General features: G+C 45.5%; 1 protein-coding gene across 5 annotated transcripts in view; it reads left to right on the top strand.

Annotated features, from left to right (window-relative positions):
• The window catches only part of LOC145343336 (FYN-binding protein 1-like), a 242,692-nt gene that overhangs the window by 169,827 nt on the left and 46,943 nt on the right, over nucleotides 1–25,922 (top strand). For 2 of the 5 annotated variants that reach the window (XM_080189550.1, XM_080189553.1), the window contains exons 8-12: nucleotides 8,467–8,626; nucleotides 11,753–11,900; nucleotides 15,652–15,683; nucleotides 18,569–18,644; nucleotides 19,618–19,764. In XM_080189550.1, the coding sequence (XP_080045676.1) occupies nucleotides 8,467–8,626; nucleotides 11,753–11,900; nucleotides 15,652–15,683; nucleotides 18,569–18,644; nucleotides 19,618–19,764 (563 nt within the window). The remainder of the gene's footprint in view (nucleotides 1–8,466; nucleotides 8,627–11,752; nucleotides 11,901–15,651; nucleotides 15,684–18,568; nucleotides 18,645–19,617; nucleotides 19,765–25,922) is intronic. The other 3 variants (XM_080189552.1, XM_080189554.1, XM_080189555.1) reach the window with 3 other exon arrangements.

Genomic DNA, 25,922 nt, shown 5'->3' with positions numbered 1-25,922 from the left:
AACTAACCGGCCTATAATTCCCCGCCTTTTGCCTGCCACCCTTCTTAAACAACGGTGTAACATTAGCCGTTTTCCAATCTTCCGGCACTTCCCCGGAATCCAGCGACGTTTGGAAAGTAATCACCAAGGCATCCACTATCACCTCCGCCATTTCCTTCAGAACCCTTGGATGCATTCCATCCGGTCCTGGAGACTTGTCCACAATCAGCCCCCCTCCAGTCTGTCAAACACCGCCTCTCTAGTAACAATAACGTCATTCAGGCCCTCCACTCCTACCATCTTTCCCTCGCTAACACCCGGCAAATTATTCACGTCCTCCTCCGTGAAGACCGAAACAAAAAAGTTATTCAGGGCATCAGCCATTTCCGCATCCCCTACCACTAAGACCCCCCTCTCATCCTCTAAGGGTCCAACGTTCACCCTAGCTAGCCTCTTCCTTTTTATGTATTTATAAAAACTCTTGCTATCCTTTTTTATATTAAGCACTAGCCCAGCTTCATAGTTTCTCCTACCCTTCTTTATCAATTTCTTTGTCATTCTTTGTTGACATTTAAACCTCTCCCAATCCTCATCTTGCCCACTACTCTTAGTTACTCTAAATGCATCCGCTTTTAATTTAACACTTTCCTTCACCTCCTTCGTTATCCACGGCTGATTACCTCTCCTCCTCCGATCCTTTTTAACCATCGGAATAAATTTCTGCTGAGCACCGAGAAAGATCTCCTTAAAGATCCTCCACTGTTCCTCAGCAGACCTACCTTCCAACACACTCCCCCAATCAACATTCGCCAATTTCTCTCTCATCCTACCATACTCCCCTCTGTTCAAACAAAGGACACATGTCCGGGAACCCACTTTCTCCTCCTCCATCTGCATCAGAACATTGCAACATTGCATCCTCCTCCATCTGCAACATTGAATACAGGAGTTGGGACGTCTTGTTGAAATTGTACAAGACATTAGTAAGGCCACACTTAGAATACTGTACAGTTCTGGTCACCCTATTATAGAAAGGATATTATTAAACTAAAGAGAGTGCAGAAGAGATTTACAAGATGCTACCGGGACTTGGTGGTTTGAGTTATGCAGAGAGGCTGGATAGACTGGGATTTTTTTCTCTGGAGCATAGGAGGCTAAGGGATGATCTTAGGGGTGATCCTCCAGTTTTAGACTCCCCTACCTTTGGGAAAAGATATTGACTATCTAGCTGATCTATGCTTCTCACTATTTGCTAGACTTCTATAAGATCAACCCTCAGCCTCCTACACTCCAGAGAAAAAAGTCCCAGTCTATCCAGCCTCTCCTTAGAACTCAAACCATCAAGTCTCAGTAGCATCCTAGTAAATCTTTTCTGCGCTCTTTGTAGTTTAATAATATCCTTTCTATAATAAAATAACCAGAACTATACAGAGTATTCCAAGTGTGGTCTTACCAATGTCTTGTACAACTTCAACAAGACGTCCCAACTCCTGTATTCAATGTTCTGACCAATGAAACCAAGCAAGTTGAATGCCTTCTTCACCACTCTGTTCACCTGTGACGAGCTATGAACATGTACCCCTAGATCTCTTTGCTCTGTAACTCTCCCCAACAACCTGCCATTAACTGAGTCAATCCTGCCCTGGTTCAGTCTACCAAAATGCATCACCTCGCATTTGTCTAAATTACCTATCTGCCATTTGTCAGCCCACTGGCCCAATTGATCAAGATCCCGTTGCAATCCCAGAAACTTTCTTCATTGTCCACCAAGCCACCAATCTTGGTGTCATCTGCAAACTTACTAACCATGCTTCCTATATTCTCATCCAGGTCATTAATATAAATGACAAATAACAGTGGGCCCAGCACTGATCCCTGAGGCATACCGCTGGTCACAGTCTCCAGTTTGAAAATCAACCCACTACAACCAGCCTCTGGCTTCTGCCATCAAGATGTGGAGATACCACCATTGAACTGGAGCTCTGAATGACAACGTTCCGATGAGACGAGGGGGTTTTGGTGGGTCGAGGGAACCGTGGTGCACAAAGGATGTGTTGAACCTAGTCAGGAAGAAAAGGAAGGTGTACAAGAGGTTCAGGGAATTAGGAGATGTTAAAGATCTTGAGGAGTATAAGGACTGTAGGAGGGAACTTAAAAGGGAAATTAGGAGAGCCAGAAGGGGTCATGAGAAGACCTTGACGAGTAAGATTAAGGAGAATCCCAAGGCCTTCTATAAATATGTGAAAGGTAAAAGGATAAGAAGAGAAGGGATAGGACCTATAAAAGGTGAAGGGGGAAAGGTTTGTGTGGAACCAGAAGAAATGGCGGAGGTGCTTAACGAGTACTTCGCCTCAGTATTCACGGTGGAAGCCGATCTGGGAGATTTTGTTATGGATTTGCAGCAGATGGAAAGGATTGAGTACGTGAATATTAAGGAGGAGGATGTGTTGGAACTTTTGAATTCTATCAAGGTAGATAAGTCGCCGGGACCAGATGGGATGTAACCCAGGATACTGTGGGAGGCGAGGGAAGAGATTGCAGAGCCCCTGGCGATGATCTTTGCGTCGTCAATGGAGACGGGAGAGGTTCCAGAGGATTGGAGGATTGCGGATGTAGTTCCTATTTTTAAGAAAAGGAACAGAGATAGCCCGGGAAATTACCGACCGGTGAGTCTGACCTCAGTGGTTGGTAAGCTGATGGAGAGGCTTCTGAGGGACAAGATTTATGAACATTTGGAGAGGTTTGACATGATCAGGAATAGTCAGCATGGATTTGTCAAGGGCAGGTCGTGCCTTACAAGCCTAGTTGAGTTCTTCGATAATGTGACTGAACACATTGACGAAGGAAGTGCCGTGGACGTATTGTACATGGACTTCAGCAAGGCGTTTGATAAGGTCCCCCATGCAAGACTTCTTGAGAAGGTGAGAGGGCATGGGATCCAAGGGCCTTTGGCCTTGTGGATCCAGAACTGGCTTGCCTGCAGAAGGCAGAGAGTGGTTGTGGATGGGGCTTTTTCTGAATGGAGGTCAGTCACCAGCGGAGTGCCTCAAGGATCTGTTCTGGGACCCTTGTTGTTTGTCATTTTCATAAATGACCTGGATGAGGAAGTGGAGGGATGGGTAAGTAAGTTCGCTGATGACACGAAGGTCGGTGGTGTTGTGGATGATCTGGAAGGATGGCAAAAGTTGCAGCAGGACATAGATAGGATGCAGGACTGGGCGGAGAAGTGGCAGATGGACTTCAACGCGGATAAATGTGTAGTCGTCCATTTTGGCAGAACCAACGGGATGAACGAGTACACTATCAAGGGCAGAAGTCTGAGTAGTGTTGAGGAGCAGAAGGATCTTGGGGTCAGGGTCCACAGGACTCTTAAATCGGCCTCGCAGGTGGAGGAGGTGGTCAAGAAGGCGTATGGTGTACTGGCCTTCATTAATCGAGGGATTGAGTTTAGGAGTCGGGAGGTAATGCTGGAACTTTATAAGACCCTTGTCAGGCCTCATTTGGAGTATTGTGCGCAGTTCTGGTCGCCTCACTATAGGAAAGATGTAGAAGCTATTGAAAGGGTGCAGAGGAGATTTACAAGGATGTTGCCTGGACTGGGAGGCATGCCTTATGAAGTTAGGTTGAGGGAGCTGGGACTCTTTTCCCTGGAGAGACGAAGGTTGAGAGGCGACCTGATAGAAGTTTACAAAATGTTGAGAGGAATAGATAGGGTGGACTCTCAGAGGCTATTTCCCCGGGTTGAAATGGTCGCTACGAGAGGACACAGATTTAAGGTGCGGGGAGGGAGGTTCAGAAGTGATGTTAGGGGTAAGTTTTTCACTCAGAGGGTGGTGAGTGAATGGAATCGGCTGCCGTCAGTGGTGGTGGAGGCGAACTCGCTGGGGTCTTTTAAAAGACTTCTGGATGAGTATATGGGGTTTAATGAGATTGAGGGTTATAGATAGGTCTGTAGGTTGGTAGGTGATGTGATCGGCGCAACTTGTGGGCCGAAGGGCCTGTTTGTGCTGTAGTGTTCTATGTTCTATGTTCTATGTTCTATGAACTGGGGTAAACACAGTAAGAGATCTCACAACACCAGGTTAAAGTCCAACAGGTTTATTTGGTAGCAAAAGCCACTAGCTTTCGGAGCGTTGCTTCTTCATCAGGTGACTGGGATTTCAGTTCACAAATAGGGTACATAAAGACACAAACTTAATTTACAAAATGATGGTTGGAATGCGAGTCTTTACAGGTAATCAAGTCTTAAACGTACAAACAATGTGGGTGGAGGGAGGGTTCAGCACAGATTAAAGAGATGTGTATTGTCTCCAGCCAGGGCAGTTAGTGAGATTTTGCAAGCCCAGACAAGTCGTGGGGGTTACAGATAGTGTGACATGAACCCAAGATCCCGGTTGAGGCCGTCCTCATGTGTGCAGAACTTGGCTATCAGTCTCTGCTCAACGACTCTGCGCTGTCGTGCGTCATGAAGGCCACCTTGGAGAATGCTAACCTGAAAATCAGAGGCCGAATGCCTGTGAGCGCTGAAGTGCTCCCCAACAGGAAAGAAACATTCTTGCCTGGTAATTGTCAAGCGGTGTTCATTCATCCATTCGTGGTCTCTCCAATGTACCATGCCTCGGGACATTCTTTCCTAAAATGTATCAGGTAGACAGCGTTGGCTGAGTTGCAAGAGTATGCACCGTGTATCTGCTGGATGGTGTTCTCATGTGAGATAAGAACATAAGAACATAAGAACTAGGAGCAGGAGTAGGCCATCTAGCCCTTCGAGCCTGCCCCGCCATTCAATAAGATCATGGCTGATCTGTTGTGGCTCAGTTCCACTTTCCCGCCCTCTCCCCATAACCCTTAATCCCCTCTCTTATCAAAAACCCATCAACCCGCTTCTTAAAAATATTTAGCGAGGCAGCCTCCACCACTTCAACGGGCAGAGAATTCTAGAGATTCACCACCCTTTGAGTGAAGAAGTTCCTCCTCAACTCCGTTCTAAACCGCCTCCCCTTTATCTTGAGGCTGTGCCCCCTAGTCCTACTGTCTTTTTTGAGCGGGAAGAGTCTCTCCACCTCTATCCTATCCATCCCATTCATCATCTTATACGTCTCAATGAGATCTCCCCTCATTCTTCTAAACTCTAACGAGTACAAGCCTAGTTTATTCAGCCTCTCCTCATAGCTCAATCCCCTCAACTCCGGTATCAGCCTAGTAAACCTCCTTTGCACTCCCTCCAGGGCCAAAATATCCTTGCGCAGGTGCGGCGCCCAAAACTGCACACAGTACTCCAGCTGCGGCCTCACCAATGCCCTATACAGCTGCAGCAAGACCTCCCTACTTTTATATTCAATCCCCCTCGCTATGAAGGCCAGCATCCCATTCGCCTTCCTGACCACCTGCTGCACCTGCAAGCTGGGTTTTTGCGACTCATGCACAAGGACCCCAAGGTCCCTCTGCACCGTCGCCTGCTGCAGTTTTTCGCCACGTAAGTAATAGTCCTTCCTACCATTCTTCCTACCAAAGTGGACCACCTCACACTTGCCAACATTAAATTCCATTTGCCATTTCCTGGCCCATTCACCCAGCCTATCTAGATCCTTTTGCAGACTCTCCACACCCTCCGCACAATTTGCCTTTCCCCCAATCTTGGTGTCATCAGCAAATTTCGACACCCTGCACTCGGTTCCCTCCTCCAGATCATCTATATAAATGGTAAATAGCTGAGGCCCCAGCACCGACCCCTGGGGCACCCCACTAGTCACCAACCGCCAATCCGAATAGCACCCATTGACCCCCACTCTCTGCCTCCTATTTGACAACCAATCCTCTATCCACGCTAACATCCTACCCCCAACTCCATGTCCCCTGACCTTCTGCAATAACCTCTTGTGAGGTACCTTGTCAAACGCCTTCTGAAAATCCAGAAAGACCACATCCACCGGCTCTCCTCTATCCACTGCCCTAGACACATCCTCATAGAACTCCAGTAAATTTGTCAGACACGACTTCCCTTTAATGAAACCGTGTTGCGTCCGCCCTATCAAGCAATTCCCTTCAAGATGCCTCGGCATCCGTGTCGATGATCCGGCACGTCTTGCAGAGGTTGCTGTGGCAGGGTTGTGTGATGTTGTGGTCACTATTCTCCTGAAAGCTGGGTAGTTTGCTGCAGACAATGGTCTGTTTTACATTGTGCAGCTGTTTGAAGGCAAGAAGTGGGGGCATGCAAGCCCACGGATAACCTCACGATGCTCCACTTCTCCAGCTTCCACCCTAAACACGTTAAAGATACCATATGGACAACCCCTCTGTATACACAGGATCTACTCAGATGAGGAGGATCACAACAGACACCTCCAGATGCCGAAAAATGGCTCATAAGAACAGGATATGGCGCTCAACTCATCGATCAACAGTTCTGTCGCATCACAGCGAAAAACCGCACCAGCCTGCTCAGAAGACAAAATGAGATACGGCGGACAGAGTATCCTTCGTTGTCCAGTACTTCCCCGGAGCAGAGAAGCTACAACACCTTCTCCAGAGCCTTCAACACATCATTGATGAAGACAAACATCTCACGAAGGCCATCTCCACACCCCCACTTCTTGCCTTCAAACAACCGCACAACCTCAAATAGACCATTGTCTGCAGCAAACTACCCAGCCTTCAGGAGGACAGTGACCACGATACAACACAACCCTGCCACAGCAACCTCTGCAAGACATGCCAGATCATCGACATGGATACCATCATCTCATGTGAGAACACTAGCACCAGGTACATGGTGCACACACTTGCAATTCGGCCAACGTTGTCTACCTAATACACTGCAGGGAAGGATGTCCCAAGGCATGATACACTGGGGAGACCATGCAGACACTATGATAATAGGTGAATGAATACCGTTCGATAATCACCAGGCAAGAGTGTTCTCTTCCTGTTGGGGAACACTTCAGCGGTCACAGGCATTCAGCCTCTGATCTTCCGGTTCGTGTTCTCCAAGGCAGCCTTCACGACACATAACAGCACGGAATTGTTGAGCAGAGACTGATAGCCAAGTTCCACATATATAAGGACGGCCTTAACTGGGATCTTGGGTTCATGTCACACTATCTGTAACCCCCACGACTTGTCTGGGCTTACAAAATCTCACTAACTGTCCCAGCTGGAGACAATACACAACTTTTTAACCTGCACTTAACTCACACTCTCATTGTCTGTACCACTTAAGACTTGATTACCTGTAAAGACTCACATTCCAACCATTATTTTATAAATTGAGTTTGTGTCTTTCTATGTCCTGTTTGTGAACTGAAATCCCACTCACCAGATGAAGAAGCAGTGCTCCGAAAGCTAGTGGCTTTTGCTACCAAATAAACTGTTGGACTTTAACCTGGTGTTGTGAGACTTCTTACTGTGTTCTGTCATCAAGCCAATTTTGTATCCATTTAGCTACCTCACTCTGGATCCCATGAGATTTAACTTTATGCAACAACCTACCATGCGGCACCTTGTCAAAGACCTTGCTAAAGTCAATGTAGACAACATCAACTGCACTGCCCTCATCTACCTTCTTGGTTACCCCTTCAACAAGCTCAATCAGATTTGTGAGACATGATTTTCCACTCACAAAGCTGTGCTGACTGTCCCTAATCGGTCCTTGTGTCTCTAAATGTCTGTAGATCCTGTGTCTCAAAATACCTTCCAATAACTTGCCCACCAAGTTGTGGGGCTGACTGGCCTTTAGGTCTCAGGCTTTTCCCTGCGGTCCTTTTTAAACAAAGGCACAACATTGACCACCCTCCAATCTTCAGGCATCTCACCCGTGACTATCGATGATTCAAATATCTCTGCAAGGGGACTTGCAATTTCCTCCCTAGCTTCCCACAACATGCTGGGATATGCTTATTCAGGTCCTGGGGATTTACCTACCTTGATGCACATTAAGACTTCCAGCATCTCCTTCTCTGTTATATGTACACTCCTCAAGACATCACTATTTATTTCCCCAAGTTTCCTAACATCCATGCTCTTTTCAACAGTAAACACTTCTAGATTTATTAATTGAATTCCAATTCCTGGTACCATGTTGGGATTTGAATTCATGACCCCAGAGCATTGACCCGGGCATGTGAATTATTAGTCCAGTAAAATTACCACTGCGTCTGTCCCCTGGGAACTGGCCATTTGCTCACTTCAGACAGTATTCATTGTATCCTTCAATCCCTCTCATTGAGAAAATGTCCAGTAATAAATGAACATAATATGCAGATTTATTTATCATCCATCATTGGGCTTCTGTTAAGGGCGAGTGTATTGCACCTATCTGATTTTGGACGGGACAGATTGGATCTTTAAGTGGAATGTTTTTGAAAAGTCGATCTCAATCTTTTTCTCAACCCAATCACCTACTATCTGGCTTCAACCAGCTGGAAGGTTCCGGGGTGAGAAACAGTTCCAATGGCTGGATGATTAAAGAAAGTCTTATCTTTTATTCAGCTCTCAGGAGCGATTGAGGTGATCCAAAACGTGAAGGTCACCATGGATTACAAAGGTGGAAAGAATGAGCTGTCGTGCAAGCAGGGCGAGTGGCTCGAGATCATCCGCATCACAGACAATCCTGAGGGCAAATGGTTGGCCAGGACACTGGATGGTTCCTGTAAGTGCATTGATGCTAAAACAAAACAACAACCTGCATTTATACGGCACCTTTAATGTAGTAAAACGCAACAAGAGTAAAATCAGGCAGAAATTTAACACTGAGCTACAAATGATCAAAAGCTTGGTCAAAGCAGTAGGCTTTAAGGAGCATCTGAAAGGAGGAAAGTGAGGTAGAGAGGCATAGGGAGGGAACTTCCAAGCACAGAGCATAGGCAATGAAGGCACAGCCACCAATAATAGAGAACTAAAAGCAGGGATGCTCAAGAGCCAGAATTAGATGAACACAGATATTTTGAGGATTTGGGGCTCCCAGAAGGAAAAAAAAAATTCAGATTTAGTTCCCCGTTTTACTGGTGTTTCACTTTAAAGAGTGCATTACCAGTTCAGACCAGTAATTTCAATATTTTGTTGTTATTTCCTTCTGGGCTGGAGGAGATTACAGGGATAGAGAAAAGCAAGGACATTTAGGGATTTGAAATGAAGGGTGGGCATTTTAAAATCAGGAGTTTGACCAGGAGTCAATGTGGGACAGTGAGCTATGATGTAGAGAGTGATGGATTAACATGACTTGGTTTGAGTCACTAAGCCATGCTGCAGAGGGTAATGGGTGAACACGATTTGGTGTGGGTCAGTGAGCTATGCTGTAGAGGGTGATGGGTGAACACAACTTGGTGTGGGTTAGGACACGGGTCCAGAGTTTTTAGGATGAGCTAAAATGTCTAAGATGGGAGACCAACCAGAGGCAGGGTTAAAAATCCTAGCCAGACATTTTCAAAGCAATCCGCAGATCACTTTCTTTCTGTATTTTTAAAACGATTATTAAAATTTTGAGTGCAAAGCAAGTTTAAATGGAACCAGGTGTGAAATGGAGGGCTTCAGTTCACCGAGTGAGGGTCTGTTGGGGGTCATGCTGAGTATTAGCATTGCTGTGGATGGCAGCTCTGGGTGCTACAGATGTTTGTCAAATCAGAAGGAACTTGCATTATACTGTTTCCTGTCTTTCTCTGGCTGAGGATAGAACATAGAACATAGAACACTACAGCACAAACAGGCCCTTCGGCCCACAAGATGCGCCGATCATATCCATACCTACTAGGCCTATCTATAACTCTCAGTCCCATTAAATCCCATGTACTCATCCAGAAGTCTCTTAAAAGACGCCAGCGAGTTCACCTCTACCACCACTGACGGCAACCAATTCCACTCTCTCACCACCCTCTGAGTGAAAAAGTTACCTCTGACATCTCTTCTGTACCTGCTCCCCAGCACCTTAAATCTGTATCCTCTCGTAGCGACCATTTCAGCCCTGGGAAATAGCCTCCGAGAATCCACCTCTCAACATTTTATAAACCTCTATTGGGCCGCCTCTCAATCTTCGTCTCTCCAGGGAGAAGAGACCCACCTCCCTCAACTTATCCTCATAAGGCATGCCTCCCAATCCAGGCAACATCCTTGTAAATCTCTTCTGCACCCTCTCAACAGCTTCCACATCCTTCCTGTAGTGAGGCGACCAGAACTGCGCACAGTACTCCAAGTGGGGTCTGACAAGGGTCTTATAAAGTTGCAGCATTACTTCCCGACTCCTAAACTCAATCCCTTGATTAATGAAGGCCAGTACACCATACGCCTTCTTGACCACATCCTCCACCTGCAAGGCTGATTTAAGAGTCCTATGGACCTGGACCCCAAGGTCCTTCTGCTCCTCAACACTCAACCCTTGATATTATACTCCTTCATCCCATTGGACCTGCCAAAATGGACCACTACACATTTATTTGTGTTGAAATCCATCTGCCACTTCTCCGCCCAGTCATGGATTACTTTTAAAGTTTAGTCAAGGTTTTAATGTGAAAAACACACCAGCCAATTTCTGCACAGAAAACTCCCATAAACACCAATTTGATAACGTCCCGATCTGTTGTCTTTGTGAACCCGCACCCCCATCCCACCCCAATCCCCTTCCCTGCCATGCTTCTCCAAGGATCCTAGAGTGAAGACTGGTGAAAGCTGTGGATTATTGGCAGCAGCCATTGCCCCCCGCTGGTATTGCTGGTTATGGAGTGTGTCTGGCTTCTGATTGTCCAGCAGCTCCTGGGGCAGGATTCCCACCTTACTGGAGAAGTGCTGCAAGTAAATGTCTCCCGTGGGGCTGGAACCCCCACTGGCACGGTTCCTGCTTCCAGTTAGGAATTGAATTCCCTCTTGGCTCCTAGTGAGGTGGGTGGCTGAGGTGCCACCAGTTTTTGGTGGCAGATGTTGAGCCCCTCATTAAATTCCACCCTGTGTTAGAATTGTTTCAGGTAAAGAAATGGTAATCTGATAAAACCAGATCTTGCAAGGCAGAGCAGCTGGAACTTGCACTACGTTCTTGGCTATCCAACATGTGTGGCAGACTCAGTAAAGCTTGTCTCAGTTGTCTGCACCCTGGCCTCCAGCTCAGATAATCACTGATTTGAACCTGTGTTCATAGATACAGACAGACATGCAACACATTCCTGAAGGAGTGCTGCACTGTCAGACGCCCCATGCAAAGAACGTTAGGTCTGGCTCAAGAGGAACCACTTCTTCCTCTGAATAACAACTCGGTATTTATATACAGCGTTTAATATAATAAAACATCCCTTGGCACATCAAAGTGCCAAATAAAACACTGAGGGTGGTAGATGTTTGGAATCTACTGTCCAGTTTGGTGGTGGAGGCAGAAACCCTTAACTCATTTATAAGATATCTCGATCTGCACCTAAAGTGCTGTAACCTGCAAGGCAATGAACCAGCTGCTGGATGGTGGGATTAGGCACCTTCTAAATTGATTTCTTTTTCGGCTGGCACAGACACAATAGGCTGAATGGCCTTGTTCTGTGCTATGATTTTCCTATGGTTCCAGTGCAGGTTATCTGGTTATATTTCACATCAGATTGCTCTTGTAAGAGCTTGCTGTGAGTAAATAGACTATCATGCAGATAGGTCCTTGGACTAATTAATGCCTCTCTGATCAACTGGAACCCATCATCACTGGAAAATGAGACAGCTAATGTCCTGATTACCTTGATGCCACAATGCACTGGGTTTCTGCAACGTTGTAATTCCTCTGTTAAACTACTGTTTGTCTGTTTCTCTATTGCAGATGGGTACATTAAGGTGACGTGTGTGGATATCAACTATGATGAGATAAAGAAGAAAACAGGTAGCAAGCCAAAAGAATCCATGCCCGTCATGAGGCAACCAGTCCAAGACCAGGAAGTCTATGATGATGTTGCACCAAATGATGAAACGTAAGGAGACAGAAACACTGCATGCATTCAAACCTTCATCGATCTCAGGCCATGGGAGCGATTTTCAGCCCATACTCACAGTCAGAGAGAACGGTGTCACAGGCTGAAAATCCAGACAGAATCAGAAACCCATTCAGGAAAGGTCCCACATGGCAGACTGATACAAAAACTAAAATCACATGGGATTGGGAGTGGACTGGCTAGATGGATATAGAACTGGCTTGGTCACAGAAGACAGAGAACAGTGATGGAAGAGTGTTTTTCAGAATGGAAATCTGTAGATAGTGGTGTTGCACAGGGATCAGTGCTGGGAAGTCTATTGTTTAATCCAAACAAATGCGAGGTGATGCATTTTGGAGGAACATTAACATACGGAAGGATCTAGATGTGCAGGTTGACAGTTCCCTAAAAGTGACAATACAGGTGGCCAAGGTGATTAAGAAGGCTTATCGCATGCTTGCCTTCATTGGCCAGGGCACTGAGTAAGAAGTCTCACAACACCAGGTTAAAATCCAACAAGTTTATTTGATAGTAAACCCACAAGCTTTTGGAACACTGTTCCTTCATCAGGTGAGTGGAAAGTTCTCAACAGGGCATATAAAGGCACACACAGTTTACAAAATACCGAGTAGAATGTGAGTCTTTGCAGCTAATCTGCTATTCAAGCCTTAAAGGTGCAGACAATGTGAGTGGAGATAGCATTCGGCATAGATAAAGAGATGTGTATTGTCTCCAAACAGGACAGTCAGTGAGATGTTACAAGTTCAGGCAAGTCATGGGGATTACAGATAGTGTGACATGAACCCAAGATCCTGGTTGAGGCCATCCTCATGTATGCAGAACTTGCTATCAGTCTCTGCTCAGCAACTCTGCACTGGTGTGTGTCGTGAAGGCTGCCTTGGAGAACGCTAACCCGAAGATCAAAGGCCGAATGCCCATGACCACTGAGGTGTTCGCCAACAGGAAGGGAACAGTCTTGCCTGGTGATTGTCGAGCAGTGTTCATTCATCCATTGTCATAGCATCTGCATGGTCTCCCCATTGTCATAGCATCTGCATGGTCTCCCCAATGTATCATGCTTTGGGACATCCTTTCCTGCAGCATTTTAGGTAGACAATGTTGGCCGAGTTGCAAGAGTATGTGCCGTGTACCTGGTGGATGGTGTTCTCACATGAGATGATGTCATCCATGTCGATGATCCGGCATGTCTTGCAGAGGTTGCTGTGGCAGGGTTGTGTGGTAGTTCTCCTAAAGGCTAGGTAGTTTGCTGTGGACAATAGTCTGTTTGAGGTTGTGCGGTTGTTTGAAGGCAAGAAGTGGGGGTGTGGGGATGGTCCTGGTGAGATGTTCGTCTTCATCAATGACACATTGAAGACTCTGGAGAAAATGGCGTAGCTTCTCAGCTCCGGGGAAGTACTGGACGACGAAGTCCACCGTGTCCCGTGTTTGTCTTCTGAGGAGGTCGGTGTGGTTTTTCGCTGTGGCGCGTCGGAACTGTCAATTGATGAGTCGAACGCCATATCCTGTTCTTATGAGGGCATCTTTCAGCGTCTGGAGGTGTCTATTGCAATCTTCCTCATCTGCGCAGAACCTGTGTATACGGAGATCTTGACCGTAGGGGATGGCTTTTGTTTAGGGTGGAAGCTGGAGAAGTGAAGCATCGTGAGGTTATCTGTGGGCTTGCAGTACAGTGAGGTGCTGAGGTGACCATCCTTGATGGAGATGCGTGTATCCAAAAATGCAATCGATTCCAAAGAATAGTCCATGGTGAGTCTGATGGAACGTGTTGATGTCATCATATAGTTGTTTCAGTGATTGTTCACCATGAGTCCAAAGGAAGAAAATGTCATCGATGTATCTAGTGTATAGCATAGGTTGAAGGTCCTGTGCGGTTAAGAAGTCTTGATCGAGCCTGTGCATGAAGATGTTGGCATTTTGAGGTGCGGATTTGGTCCCCATGGCTGTTCCGTGTGTCTGGATGAAGAACTGGCGGTTGAAAGTGAAGACATTATGGTCCAGGATGAAGCAGATGAGTTGTAAAATTGCATCTGGAAACTGGCAACTGTCGGCGTTGAGTATTAAGGCAATTGCAGCAATGCTATTGTCGTGAGGGCATTGAGTACAAGAGTTGGGAAATCATGTTGCAGCTATATAAAACATTTAAGAGGCATCTGGATGGGTATGCGAATAGGGAGGGAATTGAGGGAGACACACTGAGTAAGAGCAGAAGGTTTTTTTTGTTTAGTTAGGGCATCATGAGCAGCACAGGCTTGGAGGGCCAAAGAGCCTGTTCCTGTGCTATACTTTCCTTTGAAACATTCAGGGCGTTTCACAGAGCTGTATGTTAGAAACTGGATAGCCAAACAAAGGAGGAAGGTTGGTCAAAGTATTGGGCTTTAATGAAGAGCGGGAGGTGATGTGGTTGAGCAGTTTAGAGAAGGAATTCCTGAGCGTTGGTTATAGCTTTACTTGTCCTGTAGTCCCAGAAAGTTCAAAGACTGCAGTTTCCAAATTTTAAAACCTTGAAGGAGGAAGTATGAGTTGTTGGGGAGGATGGGAGGGTAAGGTAACAAAGGGATCAAAGGTGAAGAATGCTGCACTATTTTGCATTAGAGGACTGTGAAATGTTTGTTTATTAGCTTCTTGCAAGTTTATACACTGGAGTCTCAGAATTGTTATGAGCCGTTGGTATGTTATTATGTATGCAACCCTGGCTTGACCTCAACCTCCCATTCTTGGCACCACAGTTTAGAAAGATGTGAAGGCATTAGAGGTAGAGCAGAAAAGGTTCACAAGATTGGTTTCAGAAATAAGGGACTTCAGTTATGTAGAAAGGCTGGAGATGCTAGGACCATTTCATAAAGAAGGAAAGGTTGAGAGAAGATTAGATAGAAGTGTTCAAAATCAAAAGGGTCTGGATAGAATAGATGGGGAGATACTGAGGGAGATTCTCCCATTCCACTGCCCTGCTTTTTTAGCGCAATGGGTCAGGAGGCTCCAGCGGAGTCAATTTCGCGGGCTCCCCGTTGGGCATCCAGGCATCAGTGCATCTACTAGACCTGGATTCCTGGCACTGTCAACTCCATGCCAGACATCGGCGTGGAGCTGCATAATGTATGCAGTGCCTACTTTAAATATAATTTGAGTGCAATTAATGAGCCCGGGACTGAAATCTTTGGGCTCACTAGCCTCTCCCCCCAACCCCGTCTCCACCAGGGGTATTACACTCCAGCGGGGATTACTTTAGCTCCCCACTAACAGGGAATTGGTGGTCCAACCCCACTGGAATAAAGGAGGGGCAATTGAGGCCCCCCCCCAAAGGGTTGGGCAGTGGGGGTGCCTCCTTGACATTGACAACTTGGCAGTGCCAGCCTGGGCCCCTTGGCACTGCCCAAGGGGCAAAATGCCAATATCCAGGGAGTGGGAGGCCTAATGGGACACGGGGGCCTGATGGGGAGATAATGATATAGTCCTGTATATTTACAAACTCAGCACACAGTCCTGCACTGATAATGCTCAGGTGGACAGTTCATGTAGAGCAATGTTCTAAGACACATATTGGTCTGAATGTGACAGGAGCAATCTGTATACAAATAGATCCTTATCTCAAGTAAACATTAACCAAACTACCAGAAAATGTCTTCCATACTTCATCACCAGTAAATGGAATTTGTGAGCTGCTGCTGCTAATGGTTTTAATTCTGTCTCAAACTGTTGCTGATTTGAAACTTTTTTCTCCATTGTTCTCCAGGGGCCCTGGGAGCAGCAATACTGGGGCTGGTGGTGAGTATGAGATGAGCAATCATTCCCTAACTTTGACATCACTTTCTACCTCTGCATTTTATGCTCAGAATGTGCCAACACTTTTTGTGTTTCTGTGAGGTTTCATCACACATTGTAAAGCCAAAGTCCTTCATCCCTATACTCCACATGAGAAAACTGGGTGGGAAACAACTGTGCTGAACTTAAGGAAGGCTAATTGCAAAGGAATGAGGACAGAGTTGGCTGGAGTAGACTGGGAAAGGAGTTTAACAGAAAGACAATTGATCATCAATGGCAGGCATTTACGAAAATAGTTCATGACTCACAGCAAAGATACATCCAAATAAGGAAGAAGGATTCTCGAAAGGGAATGAATCAACCATGGCTAACCATGGAAGTTAAGGAAAATATTAAACTAAAAGAAAAAAAACAATGTGGCAACAATGGTAAGCCAGAGTATTGAGGAAGTTTTATAGATCAACAAATGATGACCAAAAGAAATAAAGAGGGAGAAGATAAACTATGAAGGTAATCTAGCAAGCAATATAAAAATGGATAGTGAGGGCTTCTTTAAATATGCAAAAGGTAAGAGAGAGACCAAAGTAACACAGGATCCTTAAGCGAATGAGATGGAGAAATAATATTGGGGAACTAGACATGACAGAGGATGGCAAAAGGAGGGAGAGGAAATAAATACAATAATTATCACTAGAGAAAAAGTACTCCAGAAACTAATGGAGCTAAAGGCCGATAAATTCCCTGGACCAGATGGGTTGCATCTTAGGATATTAAAGGAAGTAGCGACATAGTGGATGCACTGGTAGTAATTTTCCAAGAATCCTTAAATTCTGGAAAAGTCCCAGGGGATTGGACAACAACCAATGAAGTAACTTTATTCAAAAAGGGAGGAAGACAAAAATAGGTAACGATAGGCCGATTAACTTAACATTTGTCATTGGAAAAATGTCGGAGTCTATTATAAAAAATGTAATAGCGGACCATTTAAAAATACACAGTATGATCAAGCAGAGTTAGCATGGCTTCAGGAAGGGGAAATAATGCCTGAAAAATTGATTAGAATTCTTTGAGGTGGTAATGAGCAGAATAGATAAAAGGGGACTAGTAGATGTTAGATTTCCAAAAAGTGTTCAATAAGGTACTGCACCAAATGCTATTTAATAAGATAAAAGCCCATGACGTTGGAGGTCGCACATTAGCATGGATAGAAGATTCGCACAAATAGACAACAGAGAGTTGGGATAAGATCCCTATGCTTCACATAAGGTGGCACGGTAGCACGGTGATTAGCACTGCTGTTTCACAGCTCCAGAGACCTGGGTTCGATTCCCAGCTTGGGTCACTGTCTGTGTGGAGTTTGCACATTCTCCTTGTGTCTGCATGGGTTTCCTCCGTGGGTGCTCCAGTTCCCTCCCACAGTCCAAAGATGTGCAAGTTACATTGATTGGCCATGCTAAAATTGCCCTTAGTGTCCTGAGATGTGTAGGTTAGACAGATTAGTGGGTAAATATGTAGAGATATGGTGGGGTAGGGCCTGGATGGGACTGTGGTCAGTGCAGGCTCGATGGGCCGAATGGCCTTTTTCTGTACTGTAGGGATTCTTTGAAGATAGGCATTTTCCAGATGCAATCTAGTAGAGTACCACAGAGATCAGTACTGGGGCTGCAATTTTTAATAACTTGGACAAGGGGTGCAAATTCTCAAGGGGCTTGATAGGGTAGATGTTGAGAAATTGATGAAGCTCTGTAGAAGAATCAAGAAGGAGAGGGCATAACTCAGAAATAGCAGTCACCCATTTAGGATAAGGAGAGATCTCTTCAGAGAGGGTGTAAATCTTTGGAACTCTCTATCCCAGAAATTTGTTGATGCTTAGCTGTGATTATATTCAAGTTTGAGATCAATAATTTTTTATTCATTCGTGGGATATGGGTGTCGCTGGCTGGCCAGCACTTATTGCCCATCCCTAATTGCCCTTGGAGAGCAGTTAAGGGTCAACCACATTGCTATGGCTCTAGAGTCACATGTAGGCCAGACCAGATGAGAATGGTAGATTTCCTTCCCTAAAGGGCATTAGTGAACCAGGATGGGTTTTTTCCAACAACCAACAATGGTTTCACAATCATCAGTAGATTCATAATTCCAGATTTTTTTTTTACAGAATTCAAATTACACCATCTGGCATGGCAGGATTCAAACCCGGGTCCCCAGAATATTAGCTGAGTTTCTTGTTTAATAGCCCAGCGATAATACCATTAGGCTATTGCCTCCCCAAGCAGTTAGTAATGCTGCCTCACAGTCCCAAGGGCCCAGTTTCAATTCTGGTCACCATCTGGTCATCAGTAGATTCTTAATTCTAAATTTTTTTTATTGAATTCAAATTCCACCATCCGCCTGGCAGGATTCGAAGCTGGGCCCCCAAAGCATTAGCTGAATTTCTGGATTAATAGTCCAGCGATAATACCATCAGGCTATCGCCATTAGTATTTGGGACTCAAAGGACTTGGGGTTAGAACAGGAAAGTAGACTTCATATAGAAGTTTAAATATGAATTGTATGAAATGGTGGAGCAGGTTGCATGGGGCTGTACAACCTGCTCTTAGCTTTTGTGTTTTTACCCAACTCCTCACCATGCTCCTTATTTATTTTGAAACCACTTCCAATTTTCTTCCGAACACTCTCCATTTCAACATTCTTAGCTGCTAAATCATTCCTTATGTCAATTAATCTTTAGCTGAAAATGTTCTTCAGATTTCTCTTTTTGCCCTGCCTTCCCAGTTTGCATTTTTATGATGAATCCTTATGATTACTGCTGCCATTCATCAAACCTCTCCTCTATGTTCCTTTCGAGCTGTGGAGCTGACAGTTTTGTGTCTTTCTGTACATCTCAGGTTTCTTTCCTCCTCCTCCTTCAGGTGAAGAAATCTATGATGATGTCGATGGTACCCCTGAAGACATAAAGCCCAGGTAAGAATCATACTTGAGGGTGGGTCACCCTAAAGGTGCTATTAGCTTGGAAAGGGGTCACATTTTGAACTGATCCATCAGCTGCCCAATGAAAGGGGTCAGGGGCCCAAATCAGTTCCATAACCAGACTTCATTTGACTTTAATCAGTTTGTTGACTTGCCTTTTTGGGAAAGCTCAGCAAACATTGGAAATCAGGCAGCTGCACAGCCATATCGTCTATGTAGGTTCAAGGTGAGGAGTGGCGATCGCAGGGAAAGGGCTGTGGAGGGTCAAGCAATAGAAGGGAGTTGGAAAAGTGGGCGAAGGGATTTTTGCTGGATTAGGCAGTCACTTTAATCCTCCTTCTGGCTTGAGGGCTGATATCCGCAGTGCTTGACCTGGTGAGCTGACAGTTAAGACCTGCTGAGGGTGGCTGGAGGATTGAGAGGGACTAACATCTCTGCCAAAACATGGAGCATATTTACGGGCTGTGGATGTCTGAATCAAACTTCTCCACTGATTCTGGCAGCATTGGAACATACAATGGCTCGTTGCTGACCCAAAATCCAATATACTTAACCACTACACTGTTGGCAGTTGTGGGTTAAGATTGAGACGTATGAATGCATGGATCACTTAAAACAAATTTGAATGGAGGTTAACATTTCTTGTAGTAACAGCAGGAATAAATTAGCACAGCAGCACTGCTAGATTGGAATTTCTGTCCTTCCATTTTCATATCCCAAAGACTCTATCCAAGTACAACTATTATCCTGACTGTTCACATATATTACTACTATGAAAGGACCATGTCAAGAATTAAACACATAAATAAATTATAACATCAGAACCTTCTTCCAAAATCCGAGCTTTGGGTTTTTGTTACAGTCAAAGATGCAATCCAATGATCGTGGTCAAACACAAATTGGGTGACCAACTATAACAGAGCCTAGGATTTGTTAACTTGTAAATAATACCCTTCGTGCTTTGAAGCCCTGCATCACAGGATGCCTCAAAGGCTGGGTCATGGTCCTGGGGCCTCCTGAAGAAGAAGAAGGTGGAGAAAGACGACAATGACAGAAAGACAAGAGAAAAGGAGAACAGTGAAGTTCAGGGTGAAAATGGTGAACGCCCACTCCCGTAAGACACCAAACAGCAAGAGCACATTCTTACTAATAACTGCACTTGGTACTAACATGTGGACGGTTTCTGCTAACTGCATGGAGTGCTTTAAAATTATCACTGACTCATTTATCAATATCAAGACTGACCCTAACCCAATCAATACTGCTATACATTCAGTTAGAGCAGACTACAGAGGCAAGTGTCCAGTTTCTGCAAATTCTTTCCCCATTTATTTTTCTTGCCCTCAAATGCACTCAATCTTCCTCCTCCAGTAGTTCAGATGGTCTCTGGGCAATATTAGTGTTCATCTTCATCCATCTCCCAAGAAGTGAACATGTTAGGGAGCGATACTCTCTCTACCACCCTCCTCCCTATCTCTAACATCCACCACCAAGGTTTGATAGCTGGAGGGTTTGCAGTACTGGACAGGCAAACCAGTTAAATTTTATCCTGGTATGCTGTGACTTTGAGTTCAATAACTCTGATCAATTATGGGCTATCAGAAAGATTGACCATTGAAATCTGTGAATTGTTTGAATCACGGAATCATAGAATCCTCACAGTGCAGGAAGAGGCTATTTGGCCCATTGAGTCTGCATTGACAACAATCCCAGACCCTATCCCCAGAACACAATGCATTATCCCTCTAACCTATGCATCCCCTGACACTACGGTCAATTTAGTATGACCAATCCACCTAACCCCAACATATGGGAGGAAACCAGAGCACCTAGAGGAAACCCATGCAGACATAATGAGAACATGCAGACTCCACACACACAGTGACCCAAGCCGGGAATCGAACCCAGATCCCTGGAGCTGTGAGGCAGCAGTACTAACCACTGTGCCACCATGCTGTCCAACTGTGCCACTGTGCTGCCCAGTTTGGTTCAGGAACATCCTCCAGGGAATCCACCATATTAGGTGGTTGACTCACAGCAACTGAAGACAAGAAATAATTGCAACTTTGCCAGTGTCCTAGGAATAAAAATATTAAAACTAATTCACTATTCACTTGGATCATCAAACTCAGCAATAGAAGTGAATTTGATGGCTTGACCGAGGTTATTCAGTTATTTTGGGAACAGGATACTTGTCTCCTGTGAGAGCCTTGTTCTGCATTAATCTGACCTCACAGTTTTAGTGAGGATTCATTCATTATTAATACCCTACCTAATGTTACTATTCAGGCAGCATGAGAAGCAGCCATAAACTTAAAGCCGCCAGGACCAAAGCAGTTTTTTGTGTCGGTCTTCACGGAGTTTTTTGTGTCAGTCTTCACGGAGGAGGACACAAATAGCTTACCGAATATTAAAGATAGAGGGATGGTAGGAGATGAGGTCCTTAATACAATTACTGTCACTAGAGAGGTAATGCTTGGTAGACTAACGGGACTGAAGGTAGACAAGTCCCCGGGACCGGATGGAATGCATGCCAGGGTTCTGAAAGAAATGGCACAAGTAATAGCAGATGCCTTAGTAATTATTTATCAAAATTTGCTGGACTCTGGGGAAGTGCTGGAGGATTGGAAAACAGCTAATGTTATACCGCTGTTTAAAAAAGGTAGCAGACAAAAGGCAGGGAATTATAGGCCGGTTAGCTTAAGTCCATAGTTGGAAAATTGCTCGAATCCATCATCAAAGAAGAAATAGCAAGAAACCCAGAAGAGACCGGTTTGTTCAAGCAGACGCAGCTCGGATTCGTGAAGGGGAAGTCATGCTTAACGAATTTATTGGATTTCTATGAGGATGTGACTAGTGCGGTAGACAGAGGGGAACCGGTGGATGTGGTGTTTTTAGATTTCCAGAAGGTGTTTGATAAGGTGCGTCACAAAAGGTTGCTGCAAAAGGTTAGGGTGCACGGAGTTGGGGGTAAGGTGTTAGCATGGATAGAGGATTGGCTGTCTAACAGGAAGCAGAGTGTTGGAATCAATGGGTGCTATTCTGGTTGGCAGTTGGTGACTAGTGGAGTGCCACAGGGATCAGTGCTGGGGCCTCAACTGTTTACCATTTACATAGACGATCTGGAGGAGGGGGCTGAGTGTAGGGTAACGAAATTTGCTGATGACACGAAGATGAGGGGAAAAGCAAATTGCATGGAAGGCACAGAAAGTCTGCAGAGAGGCTGAGTGAATAGGCGAGGACCTGGCAGATGGAGTATAATGTTAGCAAATGTGAGGTTATCCACTTTGGTAGAAATAACAGTAGGAGGGATTATTACTTAAAGGACGAAAAGCTGCAGCGTGCTACCGTGCAAAGGGATCTGGGGGTCCTTGTGCACAATTCACAAAAACCCAGTCTGCAGGTGCAGCAGGTGATCAAGAAGGTGAATGGAATGTTGGCCTTTATAGCGAGGGGATAGAATATAAAAGCAGGGAGGTCTTGCTGCAACTGTACAGGGTACTGGTGAGGCTGCAACTGGAGTACTGTGTGCAGTTTTGGTCCCCGCACTTGCGAAAGGATATATTGGCCTTGGAGGGAGTACAGAGAAGGTTCACTAGGCTGATACCGGAGATGAGAGGGTTAGCTTATGAAGAGAGATTGAATAAACTGGGCCTGTACTCGTTAGAGTTTAGAAGGCTGAGGGGGGATCTTATAGAGACATATAAGGTAATGAAGGGGTTAGATAGGGTAGAGGTAGACAGATTCTTCCTGCTTAGAAAGGAAAACAGAACTAGAGGGCGCAGTCTCAAAATAAGGGGGGGGCAGTTTAGAACGGAGTTGAGGGGGAACCTCTTCACTCAAAGGGTGGCGAATCTCTGGAATTCTCTGCCCATTGAAGTGGTGGAGGCTACCTTATTGAGTATATTTAAGTTACAGGTAGAAAGATTTCTGATAGACAAGGGAATTAAGGGCTATGGGGAGAAAGCGGGAAAGTGGAACTGAGCCACTTCAGATCAGCCATGATCTTATTGAATGACGGGGATTCAATAAGCCCTTATTGAATTGAAGGGCTGGATGGCCTACTCCTGCTCCTATTTCTTATGTTCTTATGTTCTTAGTTGCTAGTAATTAAGGCTTTCTCATGCATGTAGAATTGATTACTGCTCTTCTTAAAGGTTAGTGCAATTGATCAGAAAGTTAATCATTGGCAACCTACAGAGGATTTCCTCAAGTTGGGCACAATTTTCCCGCCCCATTGCATTGCTCGAGTAGCACAGTGGGCTGGGAAATGTAAACAGCAGGGCTGGTCGCAACTTCCCCAGGCTACTTTTTATGGAGTAATCAGCCTTGTGCCGGGTAAGAGCATGAGGCAGATTACCATGTGGAAATCGACATTTCAATGTGATTCGTGAGCCCGGGACAGTATCGCCTGGGTTTGCTAATGTTTCCCACCTCGGCGGGCGAGGTTCGTACCAACAGGGATTAAGCTGGTCCCCAGCAACAGGGACCAGGCATGATGGCCTCACTGGTGCAGCAGAGGCCACTGAGGCCCTTCTGGGGGGTCAGGAAAGGGGTGAGTGCCTCTTGGGCTGTGCCAGTATGCCAGGCTGGTACTGGCACCCTGGCACTGCCCACCGATCACCAGGCAGTTTAAAGGTGGCGGGTTTGAGCCAATCAGCGGTTGTGTGGAAGGGTAGGGGACGCTGCCAGTCTGCACAGTGATCAGTGGGGGAGGGAGGGGGGCTGCAAGGGTGCCGGGGGAGGAAATCAGGCTGGCCATCGTGAGGGGGGCAATCAGGCTGGCCACTGGAGGGGTGTCAGATCCGGCGACTGGTGTGGTGGTGGTGGGGAGAGGGGGGGTGGTGGTGGTGGGGGGGTGGGGGGGTGAGTCATCAGGACACAGGCATGGAAGTGGAGCGGGGGTGGGGTCAGTGCGCACGCGCCAATCTCCCTGGGAAATTGACCCACTCAGCATGCTGCTATCGGCCTCTTAGGCAGGATTAGGCCCCCCCCCACCCCCACACCCCCTACCAGTGCGAATACCCTGGCAGATACTGTGAAGCACAAATTGCCAGAAATTCACTTAAGTGTAGCCAAAAACTGGGTAGGAAATTCTCTAATTTTCCTACTGCTTGGGCACTTAGTAATTTTTTTCAGGAAATCGCTCCCACACCTCCCTTGTATTTTTCTCCATCGATTTACCTGCCGATCAAAATTGCATAAGAACAGAGCCTGGACCCTCACAAAGGAATTGGAGGAGCATTCAACCCACCACCCACAACCAGTTCCTCCATTCAATTAGGTCATGTCTGATCTGTCTCTTGATTTAATTTATCACCATCCTCTTCTTGGTTTGGTTAATAGCCTTACTAACAACTATCTGAGGTACAAGGCTAGAGGATAGAGCAATAGAAAAGCAGTGAGAAGCACTTAATGAGATAGGTCAGAATAAATATATTCCTACTGTAATGAAAGATTCTAAAGGGAGGGCCCACCATCCGTGGTTAACTAAAAAGTTAAGAAAAGTATCAAACCTGAGGGAAAAGCCCATAACGTGCAAAGGTGATTGGCAGGTCAGATGATTGGTCAGAATATAAAGAATGCTAGAGCATGACTATAAGGTTAATCGGGAGAAAGAATTAAGAGTATGAGAGGAAGTTGGTGAGAAAGGAACAACGGATAGCAAGAATTTCAACAGCTATTTATAAAGGAAAAGAGTTGTGTGTGTGTCAGACCTATAGAGAATGAGAATGGGGAGTTAATTGTAGATAATAAGGAAATGGTAGATGAAATGACTCAAATATTTGCTTCAGGCTTCACTATATAAGATACAAAAACATTGCAGGAATCAGGAAGTGGCAGGCAGAGAGGAGCTTTGTGAAATTACAATCACCAGGGAAGTTGCACTGAGCAAACTGATGAAGTTGTGAGCTGACAAGTTTCTGGGTCCTAATGGACTTTGTCCTAGGATCATAAAGGAGTTATAGAGTCATAGATGTTTTCAGCATGGAAACAGACTCTTTGGCCCAACTTGTCTATGCCGCCCTTTTGTAAAATCCTTAAGCTAATCCCAATTGCCCGCATTTAGCCCATATCCCTCTGTACCCATCTTACCCATGTAACTATCTAAATGCTTTTTAAAAGACAAAATTGTACCCGCCTCTACTACTACTTCTGACAGCTGGTTCCAGACACTCACCACCCTCTTTGTGAAAAAATTGCCCTTCTGGACACTTTCTTCCCTCTCACTTTAAACCTATGCCCTCTAGTTTTAGACTCCCCCACCTGTGGGAAAAGATATTGACTATCTACTTTGTCTATGTCCCTCATTATTTTATAGACCTCTATGAGATCACCCCTCAGCCTCCTACACACCAGAGAAAAAAGTCCCAGTCAATCCAGCCTCTCCTTATAGCTCAAACCGTCAAGTCCGGTAGCATCCTAGTAAATCTTTTCTGCACTCTTTCTAGTTTAATAATATCCTTTCTATAATAGGGTGACCAATTCAAAGGAGGTTTACTAGATTGATACCTAGAATGAGCTGTAGGCTTGGAAGGTTCTATTGAAGGAAGCTTAATAAATTCCCACAGTGAATCTTACAGATGCTACACAGCTGCCACTGTGTGCCAGTGGTAGAGGGAGTGAATATTTGTGGAAGGGGTGTCAATCAGGCAGCTGTTTTACCCTGGATGATTATAGATTAGTTAAAATTGGGAGGTTCAATTATCCAAATACAGACTAAAATGGTAATAGTGTATAAGGAACACAGTTTACTTCCAGAATGCAAAGTAAAAACACTAGTACACCGTACTAGTCCCTGCCTGGGTCTACTGTTCAGCAGGCAGTGTTGAGGACGACTGGGAACGCTTCAGGGGTGCTGTCCATACATCGGCACTGAAGATGCTCGGGCCCTCTACGCACAAGCAGCGTGACTGGTTCGATGAGAATGATGAGGAGAAAAGGCTCTATTTGTTGAAAAGCACCGTCTTCATTGGGCCTGTCAGAACGACCCATTATCATCTGCCAAGAAAAATGCTTTTACCAGTGCTCGCAGGACAGTCCAGAGTAAACTGCATAAAATGCAGGATGCCTGGCTGAGCGCCAAGGCAGATGAAATACAGGGATACGCTGACAGAAACAACTTGAAACGGTTCTATGAAGTCCTCAACACTCTACGGACCTCAATCTCTTGAGAGTTCCCCCCTCCTGAGTACAGATGATACAACTATCATTACGGAGAGGGCTCAGATCCTGCAGAGATGGACTGACCACTTTGAAACCATCCTCAAC

The sequence above is a fragment of the Carcharhinus amblyrhynchos genome, chromosome 5 (genome assembly GCF_965287045.1).
Source record: "Carcharhinus amblyrhynchos chromosome 5, sCarAmb.v2.hapA, whole genome shotgun sequence".
Taxonomy (NCBI): domain Eukaryota; kingdom Metazoa; phylum Chordata; class Chondrichthyes; order Carcharhiniformes; family Carcharhinidae; genus Carcharhinus; species Carcharhinus amblyrhynchos.
The sequence above is the reverse complement of the archived record's forward strand: the minus strand, read 5'-3'. Positions and strand labels throughout refer to the sequence as shown.